Source organism: Dendrobates tinctorius, unplaced genomic scaffold (genome assembly GCF_039654945.1).
Source record: "Dendrobates tinctorius isolate UK_male_01 unplaced genomic scaffold, ASM3965494v1 ptg000294l, whole genome shotgun sequence".
Taxonomy (NCBI): Eukaryota; Metazoa; Chordata; class Amphibia; order Anura; family Dendrobatidae; genus Dendrobates; species Dendrobates tinctorius.
The window spans coordinates 4,027,021-4,053,665 of NW_027361961.1; the positions used below are offsets into that span (position 1 = coordinate 4,027,021).

The 26,645-nt window shown below is 45.3% G+C and overlaps 1 protein-coding gene across 1 annotated transcript in view; it reads left to right on the forward strand.

The window, feature by feature from the left end:
- The window catches only part of LOC141073007 (uncharacterized), an 85,847-nt gene that overhangs the window by 30,347 nt on the left and 28,855 nt on the right, over nucleotides 1-26,645 (forward strand). The window contains 1 exon segment of the mRNA XM_073560289.1: nucleotides 22,987-24,072. Coding sequence (XP_073416390.1) covers nucleotides 22,987-24,072 — 1,086 coding nt within the window.

Sequence of the window (26,645 nt, forward strand, 5' to 3'; positions counted from 1 at the left end):
CTTACACAGAGCCCCCTAGTCTTAGGCCTGGTGTTACTAGCTATTCTGTTGAGTGAGATGGGAATAAGAATAATCAGGTAGCCAGGTCAAAACTAGCAGGGCAGAAAAAATACAAAATCAGAATATACAAGAGTAGTCCAGTAAACAGGCTGTGGTCACAACAGGAAACAAACACACTATCCAGGAGCTGAGCACAGAGGACTGAACCAGAGGAGAACAAGGCTGACTCTGACAGCTTCTGGCAATATACTTTGAGCTTTAGTAGGGTGTGGTAATTTCCAATTGGCTGAAGCAGGGAGCAGATTACTCCAGCTGGACAGCACACACACCCATACTGTCAGACTGGATGGTATTACAGGTCCCACGCACCCTCATCTTAGTGGCTGGACATAGCCTGCATCATCCAGAGCTTATGGTTCCAATGTCTCCTCACCAGCGCTGCCACCTGCAGAATGAATAAGGCCGAGGCTGGTGACAGAAGAAGACATCGCGGGAGCAGATACCAGAGAATATGGGACACACCTTTTACACAAGCCTTAATATGACACAATAGCAGAAAACCAGAGCAGTAGAAATCCCCACAAAGTGACTCCATTTTGGAGATTATAACCCTCTATAGGAGTGGTGACTATTTTGACTCCACAGGCACATTCTGGGAATTGGCACACAGTGGATGTTGTAGAGTGAACATTTGAAATATACCATTTTATTCCCAACACATAGTGCCCAGATTGTGCTCCAGGAGAAACCCACATTGTAATCTAAGTTGGTTGGTTCTTCTTACTATAGTAATGGCAAATGCACCATTTTATTAAACCATGCAGTTTTTTTCCTTGCTTGCAGTTTCATTGCTTAATCTGTTCAGTTGAAGCTCATGGAGCTTTACTATCTGGATTGTCTCAGCTGTTCAGTGTTTGCCACTTCCTTCTGCTATGTATGCTCACCTCTGGCACTTAGGTGTGCCAGTGTTAGTTCTTACTGCCTGATGTGGAGTTGCATGTGTTGTCTGTGATTGAAGTTGGCATTTGGAGATTTGGTCAGGAGATTGTTGCTTGGAGTTTTGTTTGTGTGTATATCCCCATCGTCTCCTATTTGGTTTCTCCTTCCTTTAACTGTTCTGTGTTCTATCCTGTTATTTTGTGAGTGTGTTTTTATATGATTATTATTTTCATTTATCCCTGTCCATCTTTCCCTTCTGTCTCTGGTAATGCATTCCTATACACTTCAGTTTCCACCCTCCCTGGGGGGAGAAGGGACACAAAGAGTTACATAAATTAAACTATCCAAATCAAAGAAAATCAATAAAAATATTTTAATCTTTAGTAAATATGTCATAATAAAACATACAGTTGAGAAAACTGAATAAAGGGGGTAAATTTATACAGCAACTGTAGTGGTAATCAATCATATATACATCTCAGTAAAAACAAAATGTCATAAAATTGGTATCCATGCGTTGTGTGTTCCATGAAGAGACAGTGCAAAAGGGAGCAAATACAGACTACTCTCCAAAGAAATGGATTATTACTAAGGTTAGTAAAGTGGCACATATATAAGGTGTTATAGCACATATAGTATAGATCCCTAAATATACTCTAGCCTTCCTTTGTACTCTTGATTTAAGTTTGTAAATGTAACAAGCAGTACATCATTTTCATGGAATATAAGGTAAATTAAGATAATTGTCTATAAAAAGAAATAAATGTGTGTGTATGTGTAAAAAATATATATATATATATATATATATATATATATATATATATATATATATATATATTTATTAGTGCCTTGCGAAAGTATTTGGCCCCCTGGAACTTTTCTATCTTTTCCCACATATCATTTTTCAAACATAAAGATACCAAATGTAAATTTTTGGTGAAGAATCAACAACTGGAACACAATTGTGAAGTTGAAGGAAATTTATTGGTTATTTTTAAATTTTTGTGGAAATTCAAAAACTGAAAAATGGAGCATGCAATATTATTCGGCCCTTTTAACTTAATACTTTGTTGCGCCACCTTTTGCTGCGATTACAGCTGCAAGTCGTTTGGGGTATGTCTCTATCAGTTTTGTACATCTAGAGACTGAAATTCTTGCCCATTCTTCCTTGGCAAACAGCTCGAGCTCAGTGAGGTTTGATGGAGCTCGTTTGTGAACAGCAGTTTTCAGCTCTTTCCACAGATTCTCGATTAGATTCGGGTCTGGACTTTGACTTGGCCATTCTAACACCTGGATACGTTTATTTGTGAACCACTCCATTGTAGATTTTGCTTTATGTTTGGGATCATTGTCTTGTTAAGACAAATCTCCGTCCCAGTCTCAGGTCTTTTGCAGACTCCAACAGGTTTTCTTCAAGAATGGTCCTGTATTTGGTTCCATCCATCTTCCCATCAATTTTAACCATCTTCCCTGTCCCTGCTGAAGAAAAGCAGCCCCAAACCATGATGCTGCCACCACCATGTTTGACAGTGGGGATGGTGTGTTCAGGGTAGTGAGCTGTGTTGCCTTTACGCCAAACATATCATTTGGCATTGTTGCCAAAAAGTTCGATTTTGGTTTCATCTCACCAGATCACCTTCTTCCACATGTTTGTTGTGTCTCCCAGGTGGCTTGTTGCAAACTTTAAACAATACTTTTTATGGATATCTTTGAGAAATGTCTTTCTTCTTGCCACTCTTCCATAAAGGCCAGATTTGTACGACTGATTGTTGTCCTATAGATAGACTGTCCCACCTCAGCTGTAGATCTCTGCAGTTCATCCAGAGTGATCATGGGCCCCTTGGCTGCATCTCTGATCAGTCTTCTTGTTTGAGATGAAATTTTAGAGGGATGGCCGAGTCTTGGTAGATTTGCAGTGGTATGATTGGGATGTTTAAAGTTTGGGAAATCAGTTTGTATCCAAATCCGGCTTTAAACTTTTCCACAACAGTATCACGAACCTGCCTGTTGTGTTCCTTTGGTCTTCATGATGCTCTCTGTGTTTCAAACAGAACCCTGAGACTATCAAAGAGGAGGTGCATTTATGCAGAGACTTGATTATATGTATCTAGAGTTGACCGAAACGGGTCGTTCAAATTAAAAAATAGCCGACTTTCGCCGATCGAAACCCGACCATAGCATGAGGTCGGCCATGAGGTCGCCGAGCGCCAAAGTCGCGTTTCAAATAATGCTTCCAGCGCCTTTTCTCAGCCAATGATGGAGGACGCACACTGTGGGCAACGCGATGACATGCGCAGCGGCCACCACCATCTTTGAGAAGGGCATTGAAGTGATTGGCTGGCTTTGTGTGGCGTCACAGTGGGTATAAAAGGCCGTGACCACCAACCGCCATCTTACTTCTGCCGATCTTAGAATAGGGAGAGGTGCTGCTGCTGATTCTGAATAGGGAGAGCGTTAGGCAGGGAAGAAGAAAAAAAAATTGCTTCTGCTGATAGCGCTTTTCACTGTACAGTTAGTGTGCAGTGAAAGGGGAGGTTTTTTGTTGTGTGCAGCAGCGCTGGTGGTGATTAGGCTGCCGTTTAAGGCTAGCTGCATTGCTGTGTGCACACTGCTGTTCAAACTGCTTTTTTCAAAGCACTCCAACTTTTATTATTTTGTTCTGGTGAGTTACTGAGCGTTCATTTTTTCACACCGTATAGCGGTGTACACTACTCACACACTACCGTGTACCGGCTGGTATCACGGACAAATAGAAGCGATCTGTGTGTGACTCTGGAAAAACAAGCCGAGGAGATTTTCCATTTTTCCAGACCTACACCTTAGACAGCTGTCCGCTTTTCAAACAGTTTTGTATATCTTTATTATTTATATAGCGCCATTAATTCCATGGTGCTGTACATGAGAAGGGGGGGTTACATACAAAGTTATAAATATCGTTAACAGTAAACAAGTTTCCACAACAAAGTTACAATGACAGACTGGTACAGAGGGGAGAGGACCCTGTCCTTGCGGACTTACATTCTACCGGATAGTGGGGAAGAGACAGAAGGTCAGGGGTGCAGCAGCTCAGGCGGTGGTGAGGCGGCAGCTCAGGCGGTGGTGAGGCGGCAGAATGGTTATTGCAGTCTGTAAGCTTTCCTGAAAAGATGGGTTTTCAGGTTCCGTTTGAAGGATCCGAGGGTGGTGGATAATCGGACGTGTTGAGGCATGGCATTCCAAAGGATAGGGGATATTCGGGAGAAATCTTGGAGGCGGTTGTGTAAGGAACGAATAAGTGTGGAGAAGAGTAGGAGGTCTTGGGAGGATCGAAGAGTACGTGAGGGAAGATATTGGGATATTAGTTCAGAGATATAGGGAGGGGAAATGTTGTGGATGGCTTTGTAGGTCAGTGTTAGTATCTTGAACTGGATTCGTTGGGGAATTGGGAGCCAATGAAGGGATTTGCAGAGGGGAGAGGCAGGGGAGTAGCGAGGAGAGAGGTGGATTAGTCGGGCAGCAGAACTGAGGACAGACTGGAGTGGTGCAAGAGAGTTAGCAGGGAGGCCACAGAGGAGAGTGTTGCAGTAGTCAAGGCGGGAGATGATGAGGGCATGTACAAGAGTTTTAGTAGATTGAAGACTGAGGAAGGGACAGATTCTGGAAATATTTTTGAGTTGGAGGCGACAGGAGGTGGCAAGCTGTTTGATAACGGTCAAAACTAGACAGACAGTGTGTGTCAGTCCGCATAAAAATAGACGGAGATTGATAATTTTGCATACACACACCGTATAGAGCTGTCCGATTCTCAAACAGTATTGTTTGTCTGCCGTTTGCATTACAGTCACATCTATACAGAGTCAGCGTGTGTGTGTGACATTCATAGAATCATAGAATCGTAGAGTTGGAAGGGACCTCCTGGGCCATCTGGTCCAACCCCCTGCTCAAAGCAGGATTCGCTAAATCATCCCAGTCAGATGTCTGTCCAGCCTCTGTTTGAAGACTTCCATTGAAGGAGAACTCACCACTTCTCATGGCAGCCTGTTCCACTCATTGATCACTCTAACTGTCAAAAAGTTTTTTCTAATATCTAATCTGTGTCTCCTCCCATTCAGTTTCATCCCATTGCTTCTAGTCTTTCCTTGTGCAAATGAGAATAAAGTTGATCCTTCTACAATGTGACAGCCCTTTAGATATTTGTAGACAGCTATTAAGTCTCCTCTCAGTCTTCTCTTTTGCAAACATACATATACGGAGATTGTTAGTCACACAAAAAACGTATACAGCTGTACACTTCTGATACAGTTCCGTATATCTGCTTGTTGGATTACGGTCAAATACATACTGTGGGAGCGTCTGTGACTAACAAAATATATACGTAGATTTAATTTTTTTAATACACCTTACAGAGGTGGACGCTCCTCATACAGTACCATCTCTCTGCTGGTATTTTTGGTACATTTTCCCAAACATGAAGTATGGTGGAAGAGGCCGCGGACGTGGGCAGGGGGGCGCAGCTGGTACTGATGGTGGTGGTGCATCGGCTGGTTCTGGCAAAAGCACAATAGCAGCTAAGGCAGGAGATGTTGAGCCTGCGTCATCGTCTGGCCCAAGAAGGCCTGTAAGGTTCCCTTTTCTTGGAGTAGGAAAACCGCTTTTAAAGCCGGAGCATCAGGAACAGGTTTTGGCGTACATTGCCGAAACAGCCACCAGCTCTATTGCCTCCTCTTCTGAACGTTCGAAACCTGCAAGCACGGAGTCATCAGTCAGGTCAGGAAAAACACCTTTCCTTGTGTCCTTCACCCCCACCAAAAGTTAACGATGCTGCAGCCCACACTTCAGATTACTCTATGGAGCTCTTTTCACAAATCCTGAATTCCCCAGTCCAAGATGAATCTGATATGGAGTGCACTGATGCACAGCCTGTGCTAGATGATTCTGCTGGTACATTGACCCAGCGCACTACATTGCCTTTGCAGTCTATTGAGCCAGAATCTGACCCTGATGAAACTCAGGTGCCTCTTCCCGCATACTATACCACCTTATACAGTGACACAGAGGAAGGTAAAGAGGAAGATGCAGATGACTTTGAAGAGGATGTGATGGATGATCCAGTTCTTGACCCGGATTGGCATCCATTGGAGGAGGAGGGTGGCGCTGGCAATAGTTCAGATAAGGAGAAGGATCCGCAGCAGGCATGGACATCGCAGCAGCGGATATCTGGCAGGCCCATAGCTGTCCAAAAACGTGGACCAAAAACTAAAAGAGTTACAGGACAGCTGGGCCAGACGGTCAACTTAGCACAGCGTGCAATGCCAGAAAATGCATACCATAGTAGGAAGAGTGCAGTGTGGCACTTCTTTGTCCAAAATCCTACTGATGAGGCAAAGGTTACCTGTAAGAAGTGCGGAAGGACCTTTAGCCGAGGTAAACAACTCTGAAATTTTAATATCAGTTGCATGCTTAGACATTTAATCAACATGCACTTGCAAGCGTGGACGGACTACAAAACCTCAGGTAGCAGATATGCACCTGCTCCGACAGAAGGTAGCCAGCAACGCTCCATAGCTTCCCCCACTGTAAGACCACCACCACCGTTAAGCACACCACCAGCACTAAATGTGGAGGTGTCGTCGCAAGGCCAAAGCACTCTGAATCACAATGGTTTTGCAACACAACACTGAATCTAGGCCATCACCACCAATACCATCACCAACCCCCTCACTCCACCCGGTCCACCGCTACGTCCCCCATATGCAGCTCTCCAGTCCAGCTCACCCTACCAGACACTGAGTAGGACAAGAAAGTACTCATCCGCGTACACTGTGTTTGAACGCCTACATTGCCAAACTAATCTCATTAGAGATGATGCCCTACCGTTTGGTTGAAAGCTCATGGCTTACGCTGTCCCACGCTATGACCTATCCAGTCGGCACCTCTTTTCTCAAAGCCATCCCTGCCCTCCACCGGCATGTGAAAGAACGCATTGTCCATGCACTAAAGCAGTCAGTGAGTGGAAAGGTGCACCTCACAACAGATGCATGGACCAGTAGACATGGCCCGGGCCATTACGTGTCCATCACTGCGCACTGGGTTAATGTGGTGGATGCAGGCTCCACAGGGGACAGCGGCGGTGGAACAGTGCTGCTTAGCCCACGGTATAGGAAACAGTTGGCTGTAGGCTTTCGACCCTCCTCCATCAGCGAAAGCTTGTCCACAGAGCACAGTCACACGAGCACTCCATGTGCAGCTGGCAGTGTTGCACACGAGGTGTCCCACAATCGAACAGCTAGTGGTAAGCATCAGCAGGCTGTGTTAAAGATGATGTCTTTGGGCGACAACAGACACACCGCGGAGGTACTGGCCGACTACTTGCAGTGACAAACTGAGTCATGGTTGGGTCGTCTACATCTTGAGGCAGGCAAGGTAGTCAGTGATAACGGCTGTAATTTTGTGGCAGCCATAGCCCATGCAAAACTCACACATACCTTGCCTGGCTCACACTTTGTACCTGGTGGTGCAGTGCTTCCTTAATAATTATCCGGAGTTAACATCCCTGCTACATAAGGTGCGAAAATTGTGCTCGCACATCCGTCGCTCAAATGTCCACTCCACTCGTATGCAGAAGCTGCAGCGATTGCTCCACCTCCCCAAGCACCACCTAATCATAGACGTTGCAACAAGGTGGAACTCCACCCTGCACATGGTTGAGAGGCTGTGCGAACAGAGGCAGGCTGTAATGCATTTGTGGGAGGATACACGAGCAGGCAGTTTGAGGGAAGACATGGAATTGTCGGGTGTGCAGTGGTCAAAGCTGAAAGACCTCTGTAAAGTCCTACAGTGTTTTGAGGAATACACACGGCTGGTAAGCGCAGACGACGCCATCATAAGCATGAGTATCCCAATTATGCGTCTGCTCATGCAAAGTTTGATGCACATTAAGGATCAGGCGTCTGCAGCGGAGGAGGAGGAGGGAAGCCTTGATGACAGTCAGCCATTGCCTGGTCAGGGAACTGTCCTGGACGAGGTGGAGAAAGAGGAGAAGGATGCGGGGGATGATTATTTTGGGCAAGAGAAAATGTTGGCGTTCCAAGGTCAGGTACAGTGTATGTGCGTGACTGTAGGGATGTGGATTTGCCAGAAAGTGCTCCTCCACCCAGCAGTGGCAGTGCAGCATTGACACCGGGAACATTGGCCCACATGTGCGATTATGCCTTGCGGATCTTAAAAAGGGACCCCCGCATTGCCAAAATGATGAGGGATGACGACTACTGGCTGGCCAGCACCCTCGATCCACGCTACAAAGGCAAATTACACAACATCATGCCACAGGAGGACCTAGAGATAATATTGGCTAACAAACAAGCTACTCTGGTAAACCGTTTGTTTGAGGCTTTCCCAGCACACAGCAGCGGTGCTGGTTCTCCCACGAGCCGTAGTGGGCACAATGGAAGAGGTGTTCGTGGTGCACACAGCCGAAGTGGCGTTGGAGACGGGTTTATTGACCATGTTGTGGAATGATTTCTCAAGTACCGCTCACATGACTGCTAATACTGCATCAATTAAAAGTGACAGAAGACAGCAGTTGTCAACTATGGTTACAAACTTCTCCCATATCGATGTTCTGCCTCACAGGTCATTCACCTTTGACTATTGGGCCTCTAAACTGGACACCTGGTCTGAATTGAAACAATATGCCTTACAGGAGCTCGCTTGCCCTGCTGCTAGTGTGCTATCTGAAAGAGTCTTCAGTGCTGCTGGATCAATCCTGACAGAAAAAGAACCCGTCTGTCAACCCAAAATGTTGATGATCTAACCTTCATTAAAATGAACCATGCATGAATTTCAAAGGATTTTTGTCCCACCTTCCCCTGATGACACATAGGTTGCCAGAAAACTGCCTCGCTTTAGTCCTCCTCTTCCTCGTACTTGCCCAATTCTGCCCTTTGCAGCAGCTGAATGTCCAGCCATCACATCAACATATGCCATTTTTTAAACCTCCATAAGTGGGCTGCCCACCCACCCCCCAATGGCTGGGGTCAACACCTGGCGCACCCGGGCAAGGGCCGTTGCTCTGAACAGGTGGATGGGCCCACTAATGGCCGACTGCACTGGCACAGGGCCCCTCATAGTACAATACAGTGTCTCTGATGGTGGGGGTGGCCCACTCGCCGTCAGACACACCAGCGTATTATAAGGGGCCCTGTGCCAGTACCGTCGACCACAAGTGTGCCCCCCCGCTTGGTCATGGCCACAGCACTTGCAAGTTGCAATACTTACCTCTCCCTGCTCCACCGCTGTGTAGTCTGGGCAGTTAAATCCTTCACAGGGACGGCCACTAGAAATTTGGTGCATTGATCGATGATGGTTAAGATGTAGCTATGGCCTGTCCTGCTGGCCTCTACCTTCAGATGATCAATGGCTACCATTTGTAATGGACGTCAACTTACAAGCGGATGCAGTGGTGCTTTATGATCACCTTTCACAGTTGTGATAGTCACAGATGTGTGACATTCCTGCCACCATTTTTCAGTGTCTCCTCTCATGCCAATCCAATAGACTCGCCTGTGGCTTCTGTCTTTTGCACTCCAAAATGACCAGATATCATGATAGGCAGTGAGGACCATGTCTACATCTCTCCATGTGATCACAATTTGATGGAGACGAGTAATGGTGATGTGATCCACGCTACTGCGATAAAGCAATCCTTTCTTCACAAAGAACCGTTTTCGCTGTCTCCACAGACACAGTAATTGAGGGTCTGTATCGCCTCTGCAACATCTACAGGGATGTTTTCCCGCGATGAGTAATTCCCAAATTTCTGCTAACACTCGACTTTCCGTCTGTATTTGTATCCATGTAGTTTCCAGTAGCGGAGAGTCTAGACTGGCTTACTGAGATTGAAATATATACGAAGATTTAAAACTACCACAATACTGTATACTGTTGTACGCTTTGACTACCTTTCCCTTTTTCTACTTTTTAAATTCTGGTATAATACATAGTGAGCCTGTGAGTGTCTGTCTCCGGAAGTATAGACGGAAATTTACAATTACCCCTAGACTGGATACACCTGGTATATGTTGATACAGTACCTTTTGTTCAAAATTTTTTATTACGATATCATCCATAGTGAGTGAGCGTGTGTGGTTTACACCTTCTATATATACGGAGAATCGGAGATACCAATTTTTAACCTATACTCGATACAGCTTGTATCTTGTTATACAGTACCTTTGTTCGACATTCAGTATTACGGTCAAATCCATACTGAGTGAGAGTCTGAAAGTGACTACAGGACTATGTATACAGAGATTTCAATTGTACCCTATAATATATATACTTGCTATCTTGTTATCCAGTACCTTTTTTACAACATTTTTTATTATGGTCAAACCCAGACTGAGTGAGCGTCTGAGGGTGACTCCGGAAATATATACCAATATTTCAAATTTGGCCAACACTGTGTACAGCGGTACGCTTCTGATACAGTAACCTTTTTAGCTATTTAGATTCTGGTGTAATCCATAATGAGCCTGTGAACGTCTGTCTGTTACTCCGGCAATATATTAGGAGCTTTAAGATTAACCCAACACTGTATACAGCTGTACGCTTGTGTTACATTACCCATTTACAGCTTTTCATATTCTTGTGTAATCTATACTGGGCCTGAGAGCGTTTGTGTCTGCCTCCTGAAATGTATATGGAGATTCAGAATGTTTACACTATGCTATATATACGTTGTATCTGGTAATACTGTACCCTTTTTCAACTGTTTATTTTATTGGGTAATCCATACTGAGCCTGTGAGCGTCTGTGTATGACTCATGAAAGATATACAGAGATTTACTGTTATCCCTAGACTGTATAGAGCTGTACGCTTCTGATACAGTACCATATATCTGCTGGTATTTTGGGTCCATTTTCCAAAACATGAGGAAGTATGGTGGAAGAGGACGTGGGCGTGGGGGGCTACCTGGTACTGATGGTGGTGCATCTGCTGGTAGTGCCAAAAACACAATAGCAGCTAAGGCAGGAGGTGTTGAGCCTGCGTCATGGTGTAGCTCTGCAAGGCCTGTAAGGCTCCGTTTCTGGGAGTAGGTAGACTGCTTTTAAAGCTGGAACATCAGGAACTGTTTTTGGGTTACATTGCTGAAACAGCCTCCAGCTCTATCGCCTCCTCTTCTGAAGTTTAAAAAAATGTAAGCACTGAGTCGTAAGTGCAGGCTTCTGGTCAGGAGCAACCCCTTTCCTTGTGTCCTTCACCCACACCAAAAGTGAAGGATGCGGCAGCACACACTTCAGATTACTCCATGGAGCTCTTTTCACATACCATGCCTGGGTTAATTAAAAATGGGGCCCATCATATACTGGAGCATTCCAAATGGGGGACATCAGACACTGGAGCAGCATTTATGGGGCCCATTATACACTGGAGCATTAGAAATAGGGCCCATTATATATGGAGCATTATTAGGGACCATCATACACTGGAGCATCATCCATGAGGCCCATCATATACTGGAGCATTATAAATGGGGCAGATCAGACACTGGAGCAGCATCTATGGGGCACATGATACACTGGAGCATTAGAAATGGGGCCCATTATATATGGAGCATTATTAGGGCCCATCATACACTGGAGCATCATCCATGAGGCCCATCATATACTGGAGCATTATAAATGGGGCAGATCAGGCACTGGAGCAGCATCTATGGGGCACATGATACACTGGAGCATTAGAAATGAGGCCCATTATATGTGGAGCATTATTAGGGCCCATCATACACTGGAGCATCATCCATGAGGCCCATCATATACTGGAGCATTATAAATGGGGCAGATCAGACACTGGAGCAGCATCTATGGGGCACACTATACACTGGAGCATTAGAAATGGGGCCTATTATATAATGGAGCATTATTTGGGCCCATAACACACTGGAGCATCGTCCATGGGGACCATCATATACTGTAGCATTATGAGGAGCTAATCATATACTGTATGGGACATTATATGTGACCAATTATTCTGTATGGAGAAATATATGGGGCCCATTATTCTGTATGGCGCACAATGTGGTGGCCATAATAATGTATGGAGTAATATACTGTCCTTTTTTTGAGCTATTGTACAATTTAAAATAGATCAGTCATGTCATGTAAGCAGTGAAGTATTTGTCATTGTACTATACCTATATTTCTGTGCGGTATCGGAGCATCATGAGTTGTGATAAGTGTTAAAGGGGCGCACTGACACTCTTTGGCCCAGGGCACACGAAAACCTGGAGCCAGCCCTACGCCCCCCACAACTTTAGCCAAATAACCCCCAGTTTTCAATGCGTAACGATTATTATGAAGTAAATTAAGGTTGACAAGCTTCAGTAATAAGAATTGATGTTTTTGGCATTGAAATGGGCACTGTAGGTGTGTTTACTGTCCTCCACTCCCTGCCGACTTTGCTTCCCCATTGACTTGCATTGGGTTTCGTGTTTCAGTCGGCCTCCGACTTTTCCCTATAGTTGACCGATTTTGTTTTACCCGACTTTTTCGAAAGTCGGGTTTCATGAAACCCGACTCGACCCTAAAAAAGGCAAAGTCGCTCATCTCTATATATATCATCAGTCATTTAGGACAACATTGGATCATTCAGAGATCCACAATGAACTTCTGGAGTGAGTTTGCTGCACTGAAAGTAAAGGGACCGAATAATATTGCACGCCCCACTTTTCAGTTTTTGACTTTCCACAAAAATTTTAAATAACTAATAAATTTCGTTCAACTTCACAATTGTGTCCCACTTGTTGATTCTTCACCAAAAATTTACACTTGGTATCTTTATGTTTGAAGCATGATATGTGTGAAAAGTTTCAGAAGTTCCAGGGGGCCGAATACTTTCCTAAGGAACTGTGTGTGTGTAAAATATATATATAATATATACACACACACACACACACTAGCTGAAGAGCCCGGCGCTGCCCGGGCATAGTAACTAACTACGATTAGTTTTAACAAATTATAATGATTATATCTATATATTGTGGTGTAGTAACCACTGTGTCAGCTGGGGGGCGCTGGATGGATGTTCCAAGAGAGAAGATGAGTGGCAGAATCCTGAAGGACTGTTATGTATCTCAAGGTGGGTGGCCTTGAGATGGACACTTAGGTATGTGTGTTGATCAGCAAGGACAATGCTGAGGTGTTATAGAATCATAGAATCGTAGAGTTGGAAGGGACCTCCTGGGCCATCTGGTCCAACCCCCTGCTCAAAGCAGGATTCGCTAAATCATCCCAGTCAGATGTCTGTCCAGCCTCTGTTTGAAGACTTCCATTGAAGGAGAACTCACCACTTCTCGTGGCAGCCTGTTCCACTCATTGATCACTCTAACTGTCAAAAAGTTTTTTCTAATATCTAATCTGTGTCTCCTCCCATTCAGTTTCATCCCATTGCTTCTAGTCTTTCCTTGTGCAAATGAGAATAAAGTTGATCCTTCTACAATGTGACAGCCCTTTAGATATTTGTAGACCGCTATTAAGTCTCCTCTCAGTCTTCTCTTTTGCAAACTAAACATTCCCAAATCCTGCAACCTTTCCTCATAAGACAGGGTTTGCAGACCGGTCACCATTCTGGTCGCTCTTTTCTGAACTTGCTCCAGTTTGTTGATGTCTTTTTTAAAATGTGGTGCCCAAAACTGGACACAATATTCCAGATGAGGTCTGACCAAAGAGGAGTAGAGGGAAATAATGACTTCACGTGATCTAGACTGTATGCTTCTGTTAATACATCCTAGAATTGCATTTGCCTTTTTTGCTGCTGCATCACACTGTTGACTCATATTCAGTCTGTGATCTATTAGTATACCCTAGTCTTTTTCACATGTGCTGTCACTTAGCCCTATTCCTCCCATTCTATATATGCTTTTTCCATTTTTATTGCCCAGATGTAGTACTTTGCATTTCTCCCTGTTAAAAACCATTCTGTTAGTTGCTGCCCACTTCTCCAGTTTATTTAAATCTTTTTGAATCCTCTCTCTCTCTTCTCTAGTATTAGCTATCCCTCCTAGCTTTGTGTCATCAGCAAATTTAATCAGTTTACCCTCAATTCCTTCATCTAAATCGTTGATAAAAATGTTGAACAATACAGGGCCCAGGACAGAGCCCTGTGGTACCCCACTTGAGACATTCTTCCAACTGGATGTGCAGCCATTTACGACCACTCTTTGGGTCCGATCACTAAGCCAGTTATGAATCCACCTAACAGTTGCTTTGTCCATTCCATACTTAATCATTTTTTCAATAAGGATTGTATGAGAGACTTTGTCAAATGCTTTGCTGAAGTCAAGATATACTATATCTACAGCATTTCCTTGATCCACCCAATCAGTGATACCGTCATAGAAGGAAATTAAGTTAGTCTGACATGACTTATTAGTTACAAACCCATGCTGACTCTGTTTAATCACTTCATTCTTATCCAGGTATTGACATACATGTTGTTTAATAATTTGTTCAAAGATCTTTCCTGGTATAGAAGTCAGACTCACCGGTCTATAGTTACCTGGGTCCACCTTCTTCCCCTTTTTGAAGATAGGAACAACATTTGCTCTTCTCCAGTCTTCTGGCACTTCTCCTGTTCTCCAAGAATTTTCAAAGATTATAGAGAGGGGTTCAAAAATTTCTTCTGCTATCTCCTTCAGTACTCTGGGGTGTAATTCATCTGGACCTGGAGACTTGAATTCATTTAGGCTAGCTAAGTGTTTCCTCACTATCTTTCTGTTTATAGATATCCTGGATTCTTCTATTCCCTTAATAGGACAGTGAATAACAGTTGATGTTACATTTCCTTTCTGAGAGAAAACAGATGCAAAATAGGAATTTAAAAGTTCAGCCTTCTCAACATCCTGTCTTACCATTTCATCATTTTCATCCTGTAAAAATCCTATAGCATCTTTGACTTTTCTTTTACTTTTGACATATCCCCAAAATCCTTTATTATTGCTTTTGACATCTCTTGCAAGCCTCAATTCATTTTCAGCTTTGACTAATCTGATTTGTGCCCTGCAGGTTCTGCAGACAGCATTATATTCTTCTTTAGATATGCCTCCCTCTTTCCATTTTATAAACATTTTTTTCTTCCTTTTTAGCATGTGCTTAAGTTCTGTGTTCATCCATCCTGGTTTCCTTAACTGCTTCCTATTCTTCCCTCTTTTCGGAATTGTTAACAACTGTGCTTTGAGAATTTCATTTTTCAAGATTTCCCATCCTTCCTGGACATTTTTGTCTTTAAGGATATCCAGCCATTGGATCCCTCCAATTCTCTTTCTGAATCCCTTAAAATCTGCCTTTCTGAAATCTAACCTTGACGTCTGAGTCTTCACAGGTCTTCCGCCTCTAGTTATCCAAAATTCTAAAATAGCATGGTCGCTACCTCCTAGGGTCCCAGCCACTTTTACCTCCTCAACCATTTCCTCCCTGTTTATAAGGATTAGATCCAAGGTAGCAGTTCCCCTTGTTTTCTCCCTTACCTTTTGGAAGCTAAAGTTGTCAGCAAGAGAGGATAAGAATTTCCTTGACCTGTTAGTTTTGCCTGAGAGAGATTCCCAACAAATGTCTGGATAGTTGAAATCTCCCATGACAACTATGTCATATTTTTTGGAGAACTTGGCCATTTGATGCATAAAGAGTTCATCCATAGCTTCAGCTTGCACAGGCGGCCTGTAGTAAATGCCTACAATGGTGTCCTTTCCATTGTTCTGTCCTTGTATTCTTACCCAAACAGTTTCCACAGAACTCCCAGTCTCTGAAGCTTCAATCTCTGTGCAGATATACGCATTTCTAACATACAATGCGACACCCCCTCCTCGTTTATCAAGTCTGTTTCTTGCAAATAAGTTGTATCCTTCTAGTCTTGTATTCCAATCATGTGTATTGTCCCACCAAGTTTCAGTGATTCCAATGACATCATATTTCTTTTCCTGTGTTAGTAGTTCCAATTCTCCTTGTTTGTTGCCCATGCTTTGTGCATTAGTATAGAAACATTTTAGTTTGTGATTGGTTTCTCTTTCTCCAATATTTTTATTAATTAGATTCTTTCGTCTTTGTTCTTCCTTTCCACTTCTAATAGCAGAGTTGTGTTGCTTCACGGTGTCAGGGAGAAGTCTCCAGGTAACTAGAGATGGGCAGACCTGGTTACCTACAAACCCACCCAGGGGGTGTGTTTAAAGAACACTGTTGTAAAGAGTGTGTAAATGCTTGAAGGACCTGTGATGAGGTCAGTCATGTGACCTGGTGGGTGTGGCTATGAACCATATAATGTGGCCAGGGTAGGTCATATGGGGTGAATGCTGGGACCTGGTTGGTCCAGTGTGGAAGGTCTCTGAGTGAGATGGGGCTGACAGCAAATGAACACTGTGTTAATGGCGGCACGTGAATGGTAATTCCCTGAAGGGAATGAACGTCTGCCGCATGATGATGAAGGAACCCTGAGTGACCCTGACGTGGGTGAGATAACACTGAGGCTGAAGAGCCTGTATGCTGGACATTTGCATAACCTGTGGGAGTACAGGATAACCAGAGTGAAACTCTATGGACGCTATGCTGTAATGTGAAGTTTATATTGCTGCTGTGGGTTTATGATGGAGGAATAAACCGCATGGACTATGTTATGATTTATGAAAACCTGGTGCCGGATGTGTTTTGTTCGCTGCCTAGCGAGGATCCCCTAACTGATTCACAGAGCTACCTCAATTGGTGGAGAAAGCTATGGGCATTGTTGTAGCCTTGTTGCTGGGAGCAACGGAAGAGGACTGCAAAGTCGGTTGCTAAGGGCAACGCTGAGCCAGGAGGGCTGACGGTTGGGGAAGCAACTGCCCGGCTGTGGTTCTGGAACCGTGGAGCGGCCTAGTGAGTAAGGCAGTGTCCGGATCGGTGAGCCTAGTGCAGCCGTTTCCCCAGGAGAAAGACTTATAGGATGCCTCTGCGGTAGAGGGGTCCGAGAACCTGCGTGGCCAGCAGGTGACGGTCATGAAAACCGTGTTGCACTGACCAGGGTCAGTGAGAAAGAGACTGGTGATTGCTATAGGGTGCCTCTGTGGAGAAGAGGTAGCCGAGGACCTGTGTGGCCGGCACAGGTAGCGGACAGGTGTTTGTGTTGTACTGACCAGGGTCAGTGGGAAAGACTGTACCTGGAGGGTTCAGTGAGCAAGGTCCTGGAGGGTCAGTGTTGGGAGATTCTAGGAGAAGAATCGGATCCCTGGAGTACATGGTATGACCTTGGACCTGGTGTGGCGTGAGTCTTGGGCATTCTCAGGCGGAGACGGATGTTCTGAAGAGCACCCGCTAAGCCCCTGGACCTGGTGAGGCCGGTGTGTTGGGAAACCCTGGGAGGAGGGCTGCTCCCTGAATAGCACCTGGGGCGCCCTGTCTGTTGGACAGTCTCAGGCGGAGACGGAAACGTCTTGAATAGCACACAGACAGGACACGTGAGTTTTTGTGTGGTGTGTTTTTTTTTCTTTTCTCAACTCAGCCTGCGTTGGCTCAGTGGGAGTAAAGAAGGTGACAAGAGGCTTCCTGTAACTCAGCGGGGTTATGAAGGGGACAAGCGGCTTCCTTTAACTCGGCGGGGTTACGAAGGGGACAAGCGGCTTCCGGTAACTCGGCGGGGTTACGAAGAGGACACCAGCCGCTGTGTGTGTGTGAACAGCAGCCGGTGGTGTCGGTGATCGGTGACAGCAGGAACTGTGGTGCCAACAAGGACTTGTGTGGTATCATAAAAGAGAGAAACGGTGTTGTGTGAACTGTGGTCTAAGGAGACCGGTATAACGGACATGGGGAAATCCTGAAAGGGGGCGGTAGCCCAAAAGGGGGTGGAGTTCCAGAAGGGGGCAGTGACCCAAATTGGGGTGGTAACCCAAAAAGAAGTGGAGTCCCAGAGGGGGGCGGTGACCCAAATTGGGGCTGTAATCCAAAAAGGGGTGGAGTCCCGGGAGGGGGCGGTGACCCAAATTGGGGTGGTTCAGGAAATGGCAGCACTGGTTGCCTCAGTGGGTATGTGTGGGGAACCGCAGTGTGTCTGTATGAGTTTTGAGGCGTGCAGCATGTATTTTCCAGATAATGACGGGCCACAGGTGTGTACCATGATGCTGCACCGGGAAGGAGTCTCTGTTAGGCTGTGTGCACACGCTGCGGATTCCGCTGCATTTCCGCAGCGGTTTTGGCCGCTGCGGACACGCAGCAGTTTTAGCTGCGGTGTACAGTACCATTCATTTGAATGGAAAAACAAAAAACGCTGTGCCGACGCTGCGGAAAAAAACGCGTGGATTTGCTGCGGTTTTGAATCCGCAGAAAGAATTGCATGCGGATAAGAACCGCTGCGGGTTCCTATCTCCACCATTGTGGAGATAGTGAATCCGCAGGACCAAACCGCAGGCAAAACCGCAGATAATCCGCAGGTCTTTGGACCTGCGCATTATCTGCGGTTTTTGCAAAATCCGTGCGGATTAATCCGCAGCGGAATCCGCAGCGTGTGCACACAGCCTTAGATTGGACTCAGAGAGTCAGGTGACTCTGACAGGAACTCCTCTCTGACCGAGAAAAACGCCAGGGTTCGCTGTAAACATGGGGTCACGGTGAACTATGCAGTAGAGAGAGTAATGTTCGAGGGGACCAAAGGTGGTGAGTGCCAAGGCGGCGGGATACCACGGGACTTAGTCTATGCCTTGGAGAGGGGCCGGAACATTGTTTTGTTTGATGTATGGTCGGACGATGGAGACGTTTCGACTGTGGGGCCAGCAGATATTGAGACGGTGACGGCTCCTGACATGGACAGGTCAGAGGTAGAACTGACCAGAAGAAGAGGTACATCTTCACAACGTACGGACCTGACGTCTCGTGACATGACGGATGGTGGGCTGGGAGATGAGACGACTGGACTAGACACACGGTCAGAGGGTAACTGGAGGGTTCACTCAACTGGTGGGACTGACCCAGTGGTACCCTTTGACAATATAACTAAAGAGGTAGTGGTGAGACACGTGCTGGCCAAAAGAGACCAGGATCGTGAGATACAGCTGATAAAGGAGACAGTGGAAGGACATCTCGAACAAGAAAGAGTCCTGAGACAAATGGCCGAGCACAGGGTTGAGGAGCTCGAGAAAGAAGTCTTGGAGCTCAAAGAAACTGTAAGTGGTCTTCTGCGGGAGAACTTGGACAGTGATGAACAGCGGCCGGGTCCGACTGGTGGTGGAACGGAGCTGCTGGTGCCCGTCTTGGCAGACTGTCATGAAGAGATCAGATCTCGTGAAGTTGGGGGGCTAAGAACTGAAGAAGACAGTCACCCGGTCGGGTCAACTGTAGTGAGGGAAGTGTCCGTGGTAAAGCCAGAGCCTCCTGGCCAGGAAGAGAGCAAGGCCACGACCTTCGAGTTTGTGATTGATGTGCCAGAAGACATGCAAGAAGCCTGTGCTGAGGAAGGTGTGCATGAGGCTTTCAAAGAGGCGGTCAAGGCGTGTAAGGTGCACTGGGCACCTGAGACTCGGCAGTTGGTGATAGTATCAGCCAGAGAAGATACATCAAACCGAGTAGCTGTCCTGAAAGAGATGCATCTACAAGGTCTCCACGCCAAACAGCTGGTCAGGCGGAGTAACATGAAGGCTGCCCGACGCCTAGAGTTAGCAAGGGAGGCTATGGATTGGCTGGGTTTGCGGAAAGATGTGGTTCCGATATCCAAAGCTCTGATTGGGTAAGGATCCTTCCTGATGATGAAGACCAGGTATCCAGTGAAGTGGGTAGGATTTCCATCATGGTGGTTGGCTTCACGGAGAGCCTGAGAGACTTTCGGATGCTCGTGGAGTATCGAGTGGGGTACCTGCAAGAAATTGAGCAGTTGAGGCTGGACCGCCGGCGAATTAATAAAGAAGTACGGAATACCAGGTGGCGGCCGCCTTCAACCCAAGATGTAAGGACCCGAAGGGTTCCACCAAGAAGTGACAGGGCAGATGGCCGAAGAATGTCAGCAAGTGGTAGTTCCTGTGAGACCCTGAATCAGTCAGACTCAGGTCAGACAGTAGGCCTGATTAAGACTGGTGACCGTACCAACCGGGGGAGATGGTCAGGGAACGGAACAAACAGGGAGAGGAACGTGGTGACCAAACAGTGTCTGATGTCGCAGACAGACTGTAACTGGAGGGCCAAAGATCAGAGCCGGTGCTCTGACCGCTGGAGGTGGGGAGGCCTAACGTAGAGATGAGACCGTATGACAGATGGACTCGGTTCTCTCGACCTGTGGGGCAAGGTATAATGAGTGCCCGGTCTCGAGAGCCTGATGGAATGTGGTGTGTTCAACACCACAAGTTTGAACAGAGGGGGGAGGTATGTGGTGTAGTAACCACTGTGTACGCTAGGGGGCGCTGTATGGATGTTCCAAGAGGATGAGTGTCAGAATCCTGAAGGACGGTTATGTATCTCAAGGTGGGTGGCCTTGAGATGGAGACTTATATGTGTTGATCAGCAAGGACATTGCTGAGGTGTTGCTTCAAGGCGTCAGGGAGAAGTCTCCAGGTAACTAGAGAGATGGGTGGACCTGGTTACCTACAAACCCACCCAGGGGGTGTGTTTAAAGAACACTTGTATAGAGTGTGTAAATGCTTGAAGGACCTGTGATGAGGTCAGAGTCATGTGACCCGGTGGGCGTGGCTATGAACCATATAATGTGGCCAGGGTAGGTCACATGGGGTGAATGCTGGGACCTGGTTGGTCCAGTGTGGAAGGTCCCGTCTGAGTGAGATGGGGCTGCCTGCTGACAGCAAGTGAACGCTGTGTTATGGCGGCACGTGCATGGTAATTCCCTGAAGGGAATGGACGTCTGCCGCATGATGGTGAAGGAACCCTGAGTGACCCTGACGTGGGTGAGATAACAATGAGGCTGAAGAGCCTGTATGCTGGACATTTGCATAACCTGTGTGAGTACTGGATAACCAGAGTGAAACTCTATGGATGTTATGCTGTAATGTGAAGTTTATATTGCTGCTGTGGGTTTATGATGGAGGAATAAACCGCATGGACTATGTTATGATTTATGAAAACCTGGTGCCGGATTTGTTTTGTTCGCTACCTAGCGAGGATCCCCTAACTGAATGACAGCGCTACTTCACAATATATAAAGATGAGTGTAGAGCCCCGCTCACTGCCCACTCCGCATAGCCACTATTATATCCCACATCATCCCGTCAGCCAGAGCCACCGGACTACTACCCTTAATATCCCACATCATCCCATCAGCCAGAGCCACCGGACAACTACCATTAATATCCCACATCATCCCGTCACAGCCGCCGGACTACCCCTAATATCCCACATCATCCCGTCAGCCAGAGCCACCGGACTACTACCACTAATATATCACATCCTGTTACAGCCGCCGGACTACTACCCCTAATATCCCACATCATCCCGCCAGCCAGAGCCACCGGACAACTACCACTAATATCCCACATGATCCCGTCACAGCCACCGGACTACTACCACTAATATCCCACATCATCCTGTCAGCTAGAGCCACCGGACTACCTCTAATATCCCACATCCCGTCAGCCAGAGCCACCGGACTACTACCCCTAATATCCCACATCATCCTGTCATCCAGAGCCACCTGGACTACTCCCCCTAATATCCCACATCATCCCGTCAGCCAGAGCCACCGGACTACTATCCCTAATATCCCACATCATCCCGTCAGCCTGGAGTCAGAAACAAAACACTGAGTGGAACGGTCCCAACTTCCATACCAGGGATCCCTTTAAGAGAGGCCTGGCATCAGAACCATTTGCCCTGACTTCCATACCAATGATCCCTTTAATAGAAGCCTGGGGTGAGAATCAGAGTGCTGAGGGATTTGCCCTCACTTCCATACCGGGGATCCCTTTAAGAGGGGCCTTGGGTCAGAACCAGAGCGCTGAGTGGATTTGCCCTGACTTGCATACCAATGATCCCTTTAATAGAACCCTGGGGTCAGAATCAGAGCGCTGAGGGATTTCCCCTAACTTTCATACAGGAGATCCCTTTAAGAGAGCCTGGGGTCAGTACCAGAGCATTTGAAGGCAATTGCCCTGTCTTCCATACCGGGGATCCCTTTTAAGAGAGGCCTGGGGTTGGAACCAAAGCACTGGATGGATTTGCCCTGACTTCCATACCGGAGATCCCTTTAAGAAAGGCCTGGGGTAAGAACCACAGCGCTGGATGGATTTGCCCTGACTTCCAAACCAATGATCCCTTTAAGAGGGAAGATGTGACTATGCGATGGAGGATGTCTGATGGGTATATAGGCACGGGAGGGGGGGATTCATTTCTGTCATGTACTCACTGCTCCTTTCTGGGGGACAGACTATGGCTGGAGCTTATGGTCCCAGGGATGCTAGATTTCTCCCACCATGTCAGTGTCTGCTGAAGTGTTGTCAAGTGGGAAAACTTGGTCATAGCAACCAATCATAGCTCAGCTTCTTTTAACCAGCTCTGGTGAAATGAGAGATGCTTAGTGATTGGTTGCAAGGAAAACTGTTGCTCATAGCAACCAATCACAACTCTGCTTCCTTTGAGCAGCTCTGGTGAAATGAAAGATGCTTCGTGATTGGTTGGTGATACACACATGCATTCAGTTTTATATATAGATATATCTGTGTTTGCTCCTTTTTGCACCGTGTCTCTTCATGGAACACACAACACATGGATACCAATTTTGTGACATATTGTATTTACTGTGATGTATATAGGATTTCTTTATACTTTAGTCGCTGTATAAATTTATCCCCTTTATTCCAGTTTTTTAACTGTTTTATTACGATATATTTAATAAAGATTTAAATATTTTTATTATTTTTATTGATTATTTGGGTATTTTAATTTATGTTGGTGTGCAGTTTTCTATTAGACTATGATCTGTCATTGTCTTGATGAATAATTCTTTTTTACTTACGGTAATTTGTAATTTTTACTGACCGTTTAAGTAGAAATGTTCAAAGATAAAAAACAAGGATATTTTGTTAAAAAAAAAATAATTGGTTTTATTTTTGGCAGATGAATGTACCAGGAAATCAGAAGGACAGCTGACAACTTCAGTTTTTAAATCAGATGATCCTGAGATCCCATGGGAAACAACTGAAGTGAATGCCATTACTCCAGATATACCATCAAAACAAAATGCTCCTAAAGCAAAGAAGCCATTTTCACGTTTAGATTCTGGCAATAGTCTTCATCTTGAAAAGTATTTTCTTAAACATCAAAAAATTCACACAGCAGAGAATAGATTTTCTTGTTCCAACTGTGGGAAATGTTTTAACCAGAAATCAGATCTTGTCAGTCACCAGAGAACTCACATTGGGGAGAAGCCTTTTTCATGCTCAGAATGTGGGAAATGCTTTACACAGAAATCAGATTTTCTTAGACACCAGAGAACCCACACAGGAGAGAAGCCTTTTTCATGTTCAGAATGTGGGAAATGTTTCAACCAGAAATCACGTCTTGTTAGTCACCAGAGAACTCACACAGGGGAGAAACCTTTTTCATGTTCAGAATGTGGGAAATGTTTTAGCAAGAAATCAATTTTGGTTAATCACCAGAGAATTCACACAGGGGAGAAGCCTTTTTTATGTTCAGAATGTGGGAAATGTTTTATGCATAAATCAACTTTGGTTAATCACCAGAGAATTCACACAGGGGAGAAGCCTTTTTCATGTTCAGAATGTGGGAAATATTTTAAACAGAAAGGAAATCTTCTTAAACATCAAAGAACTCATACAGGGGAGAAACCTTTTTCATGTTCAGAATGTGGGATATGTTTTAACCGGAAAGAGCATCTTGAAAACCATCAGAGAACCCACACAGGGGAGAAGCCATTTTCATGTTCAGAATGTGGGAAATGTTTTATTCATAAATCAGATTGTGTTAAGCACCAGAGAATTCACACAGGAGAGAAGCATTTTTCTTGTTCAGAATGTGGGAAGTATTTTAAACACAAAAGAAATCTTGTTATTCACCAACGAATTCACACAGGGGAGAAGCTTTTTTCATGTTCAGAATGTGAGAAATGTTTTACAAGGAAACCAACTCTAAATAGACATCAGAGAAGTCATACAGGAGAGAAACCTTTTTCATATTCAGAATGTTGAAAATTATTTACCCAAAACTATTATCTTTGTAAAGGGGTTGTCCACTAGTAGGCCAGATTTTTGTCATACCTCATGTTTGGCCTTGTTAAAAAAGAAAAAAAAACACTTATACTCACCTTCCGAGCCAATGCTGTTCCAGTGGTGTCAGCAATTGCTTTCCCGGGGCTCATGAGAGGTTGTTGTATCACACAAGCCCTGCACCTATTAAGCGCCAGCTTCACTGTCCCGACCTTCGGATGTATGCTTTCTGATTTCTTATTGTTTGATGTGTCCAAATGTGGGGGATAGTGACACCAGCGCTGATAGTGCAGTCATGAGAGGTTTGAGTGTTTTTATTTTAACTGCACCAAACATAAGGAATGATAAGGGTTTGTCTAAGTAGTGGAAAACCCCTTCAAAGATCAAAAATCCCTCACAAAAAAGGTTATCATACCTAGAGTGTGAAAAATGAATAACTGGAAAAACATTTTTTGTTACCATCAAAAATCACTCAGATGAGGAGAAACTATATATGTTATTGACAAATTGTACAAAAATATCACAGTCATATAATTAAATGAGAAAAGTAAATTACTTTAGAACTTATTGTATTTTTGGACTATTAGACACACTTTTAGCAACAAAACATCTTGCTAATAAGTAAGTGCATCTTATAGACAGCTTCCTGCGACAGAAGAAAACGCTGAAACACTTATCTCCTGATCACTGAGAAAACTGCTCTCTTTACTCCAGCCCCACACTAATCTAACTGATTGGTGGAGAGCAGGAGAAGAAGGTACCGGGAGCTGCACAGAAGCTGCACGTCCTGAGTAAGAAGCTGAAGAACCTTCCACGGGACTAGCTGAAGAAGCTTTCAGATCATGTAATCAATCACAGGACTTGGAAGGAACTGCAAAATGGGGTAATGTCTATGCAGTGTTTGTGTATCCAAATGTGCATATGTAGTAGATCTGTGTGTGTGTAATGTACGTGGTAGTGTAACCAATGTGCAGTGGACCTAAGCAAGCTTGGAGGGGTGTGACTAGACGCACACCTGACTCTTCTTTAGAGCCCCTGATGGTGTGGTTAGACTTGACTCCAGTTGGATGCCAGGTGCTACTTCAGGACAGACCTCGGGCACACGTCAGCTGACCCCAAAAAGGATAGGAAGCTGGAATGGGAAGGCACAGCTTGCATAGGCAGGCATGGCTTGTATAGGCAGGCACGACTGGTATCCAGGAATAGCAGGTGCAGGCAGGCTCAACTGGTATCCACGAATATCAGGTGCAGGCAGGCTCGACTGGTATCCAGGAATGGCAGGTGTAGGCTCACACTGTTGGTATACAGGCACAGCAGGTACTTGCAGGCATGGTTCGTTTACAGCAACAGCAGATACTGGCAGGCACAGCAGGTGCAGGCAGGCATGTCTGATAGACAGAAACAACAGGTACTGGCAGGCACCACTGGTATACAGGAAGGCAGGTACAGGTAAAAGGGGGACCTGACAACCAGCAAGCATTTAGACAAACTGAGAGAACATGTTGCTCAGGAATCTCGCAACAGGTGGAGGTGCCTTAAATAAAAAGTATCTCCCAGCCTTTGGCTGGGGACACTTTAGGACTATGCAGTGCCCGGGGATTTGCCAGATCCCGGGAGACCGCAGCAGCAGGAGGAAGCGAGGGCCGATATGGTGAGTGATTCAGTGTCTCTACTGGGAAAGGAGGATGGGAATTGTGTTGGGACGCCAACGCTACTGTAGCCCTTTACCTTGTTTTCAAGTTCGTAAGAAAGTAATCTCTCCGTATGAAGAGGGGCATTGATGTTCTCCTTGGGCTCACACAACCTCCCCTCAGGACCTAACCCCTTCCAATCCACAAGAAAAAGTTTTTTCCTTTTACCCTTTCAGTGGCCAGAATATTCTCTTCTCTACCTCGAAAACATCTTCAGACATTACTGGAGCAGGAGTGGTTCCCAGGTCCTTGAAGAAGTAGCTAAAGAGGAAAGGCTTGAAGAAAGATATGTTATGAGTTTGGATACGTAAAAATGCAGGGAGCTTGAGCTTGTAGTCTACAGCATCTGTTTGAGAATCTTGAAAGGACCGATAAAACAAGGACCCAATCAGTATGAATAGATCCTTCATGAAACCAGTCACAAATACATGGCTGTCTAGAGATGTTAAGGGATGTCTCAGATGGGGTCACTGTGTGACCTTTTCCCCCATCATGCGTCATGCCTGGTAAGGTCTTAATGAATAACGCCACAGGTAAACAATATGATCAGAGAATTTATAAACTGCATTGAATAACTCTACTGCAATCTGGCAAATATGGTTGGAACTTCAACATAAGGATGTAGCATAAAATTGTGAGGAAGCCCACACAAAACGCACGTTAAAGAAGGGGCTGCGTGGTCTGATGGCGCACAAAGACCTATATGGGTAAGACCATTTCTGATGGCACTATATTTGTCAATGAATTTTGACTTTCAGTCTAATTATAGCAATAGTGGCAGCTCGCTTTAATTTAATGCTACGTCCTTATGTTGAAGTTTCATGTTATTTAAACATGATGTTCTGATAATTTAATAATA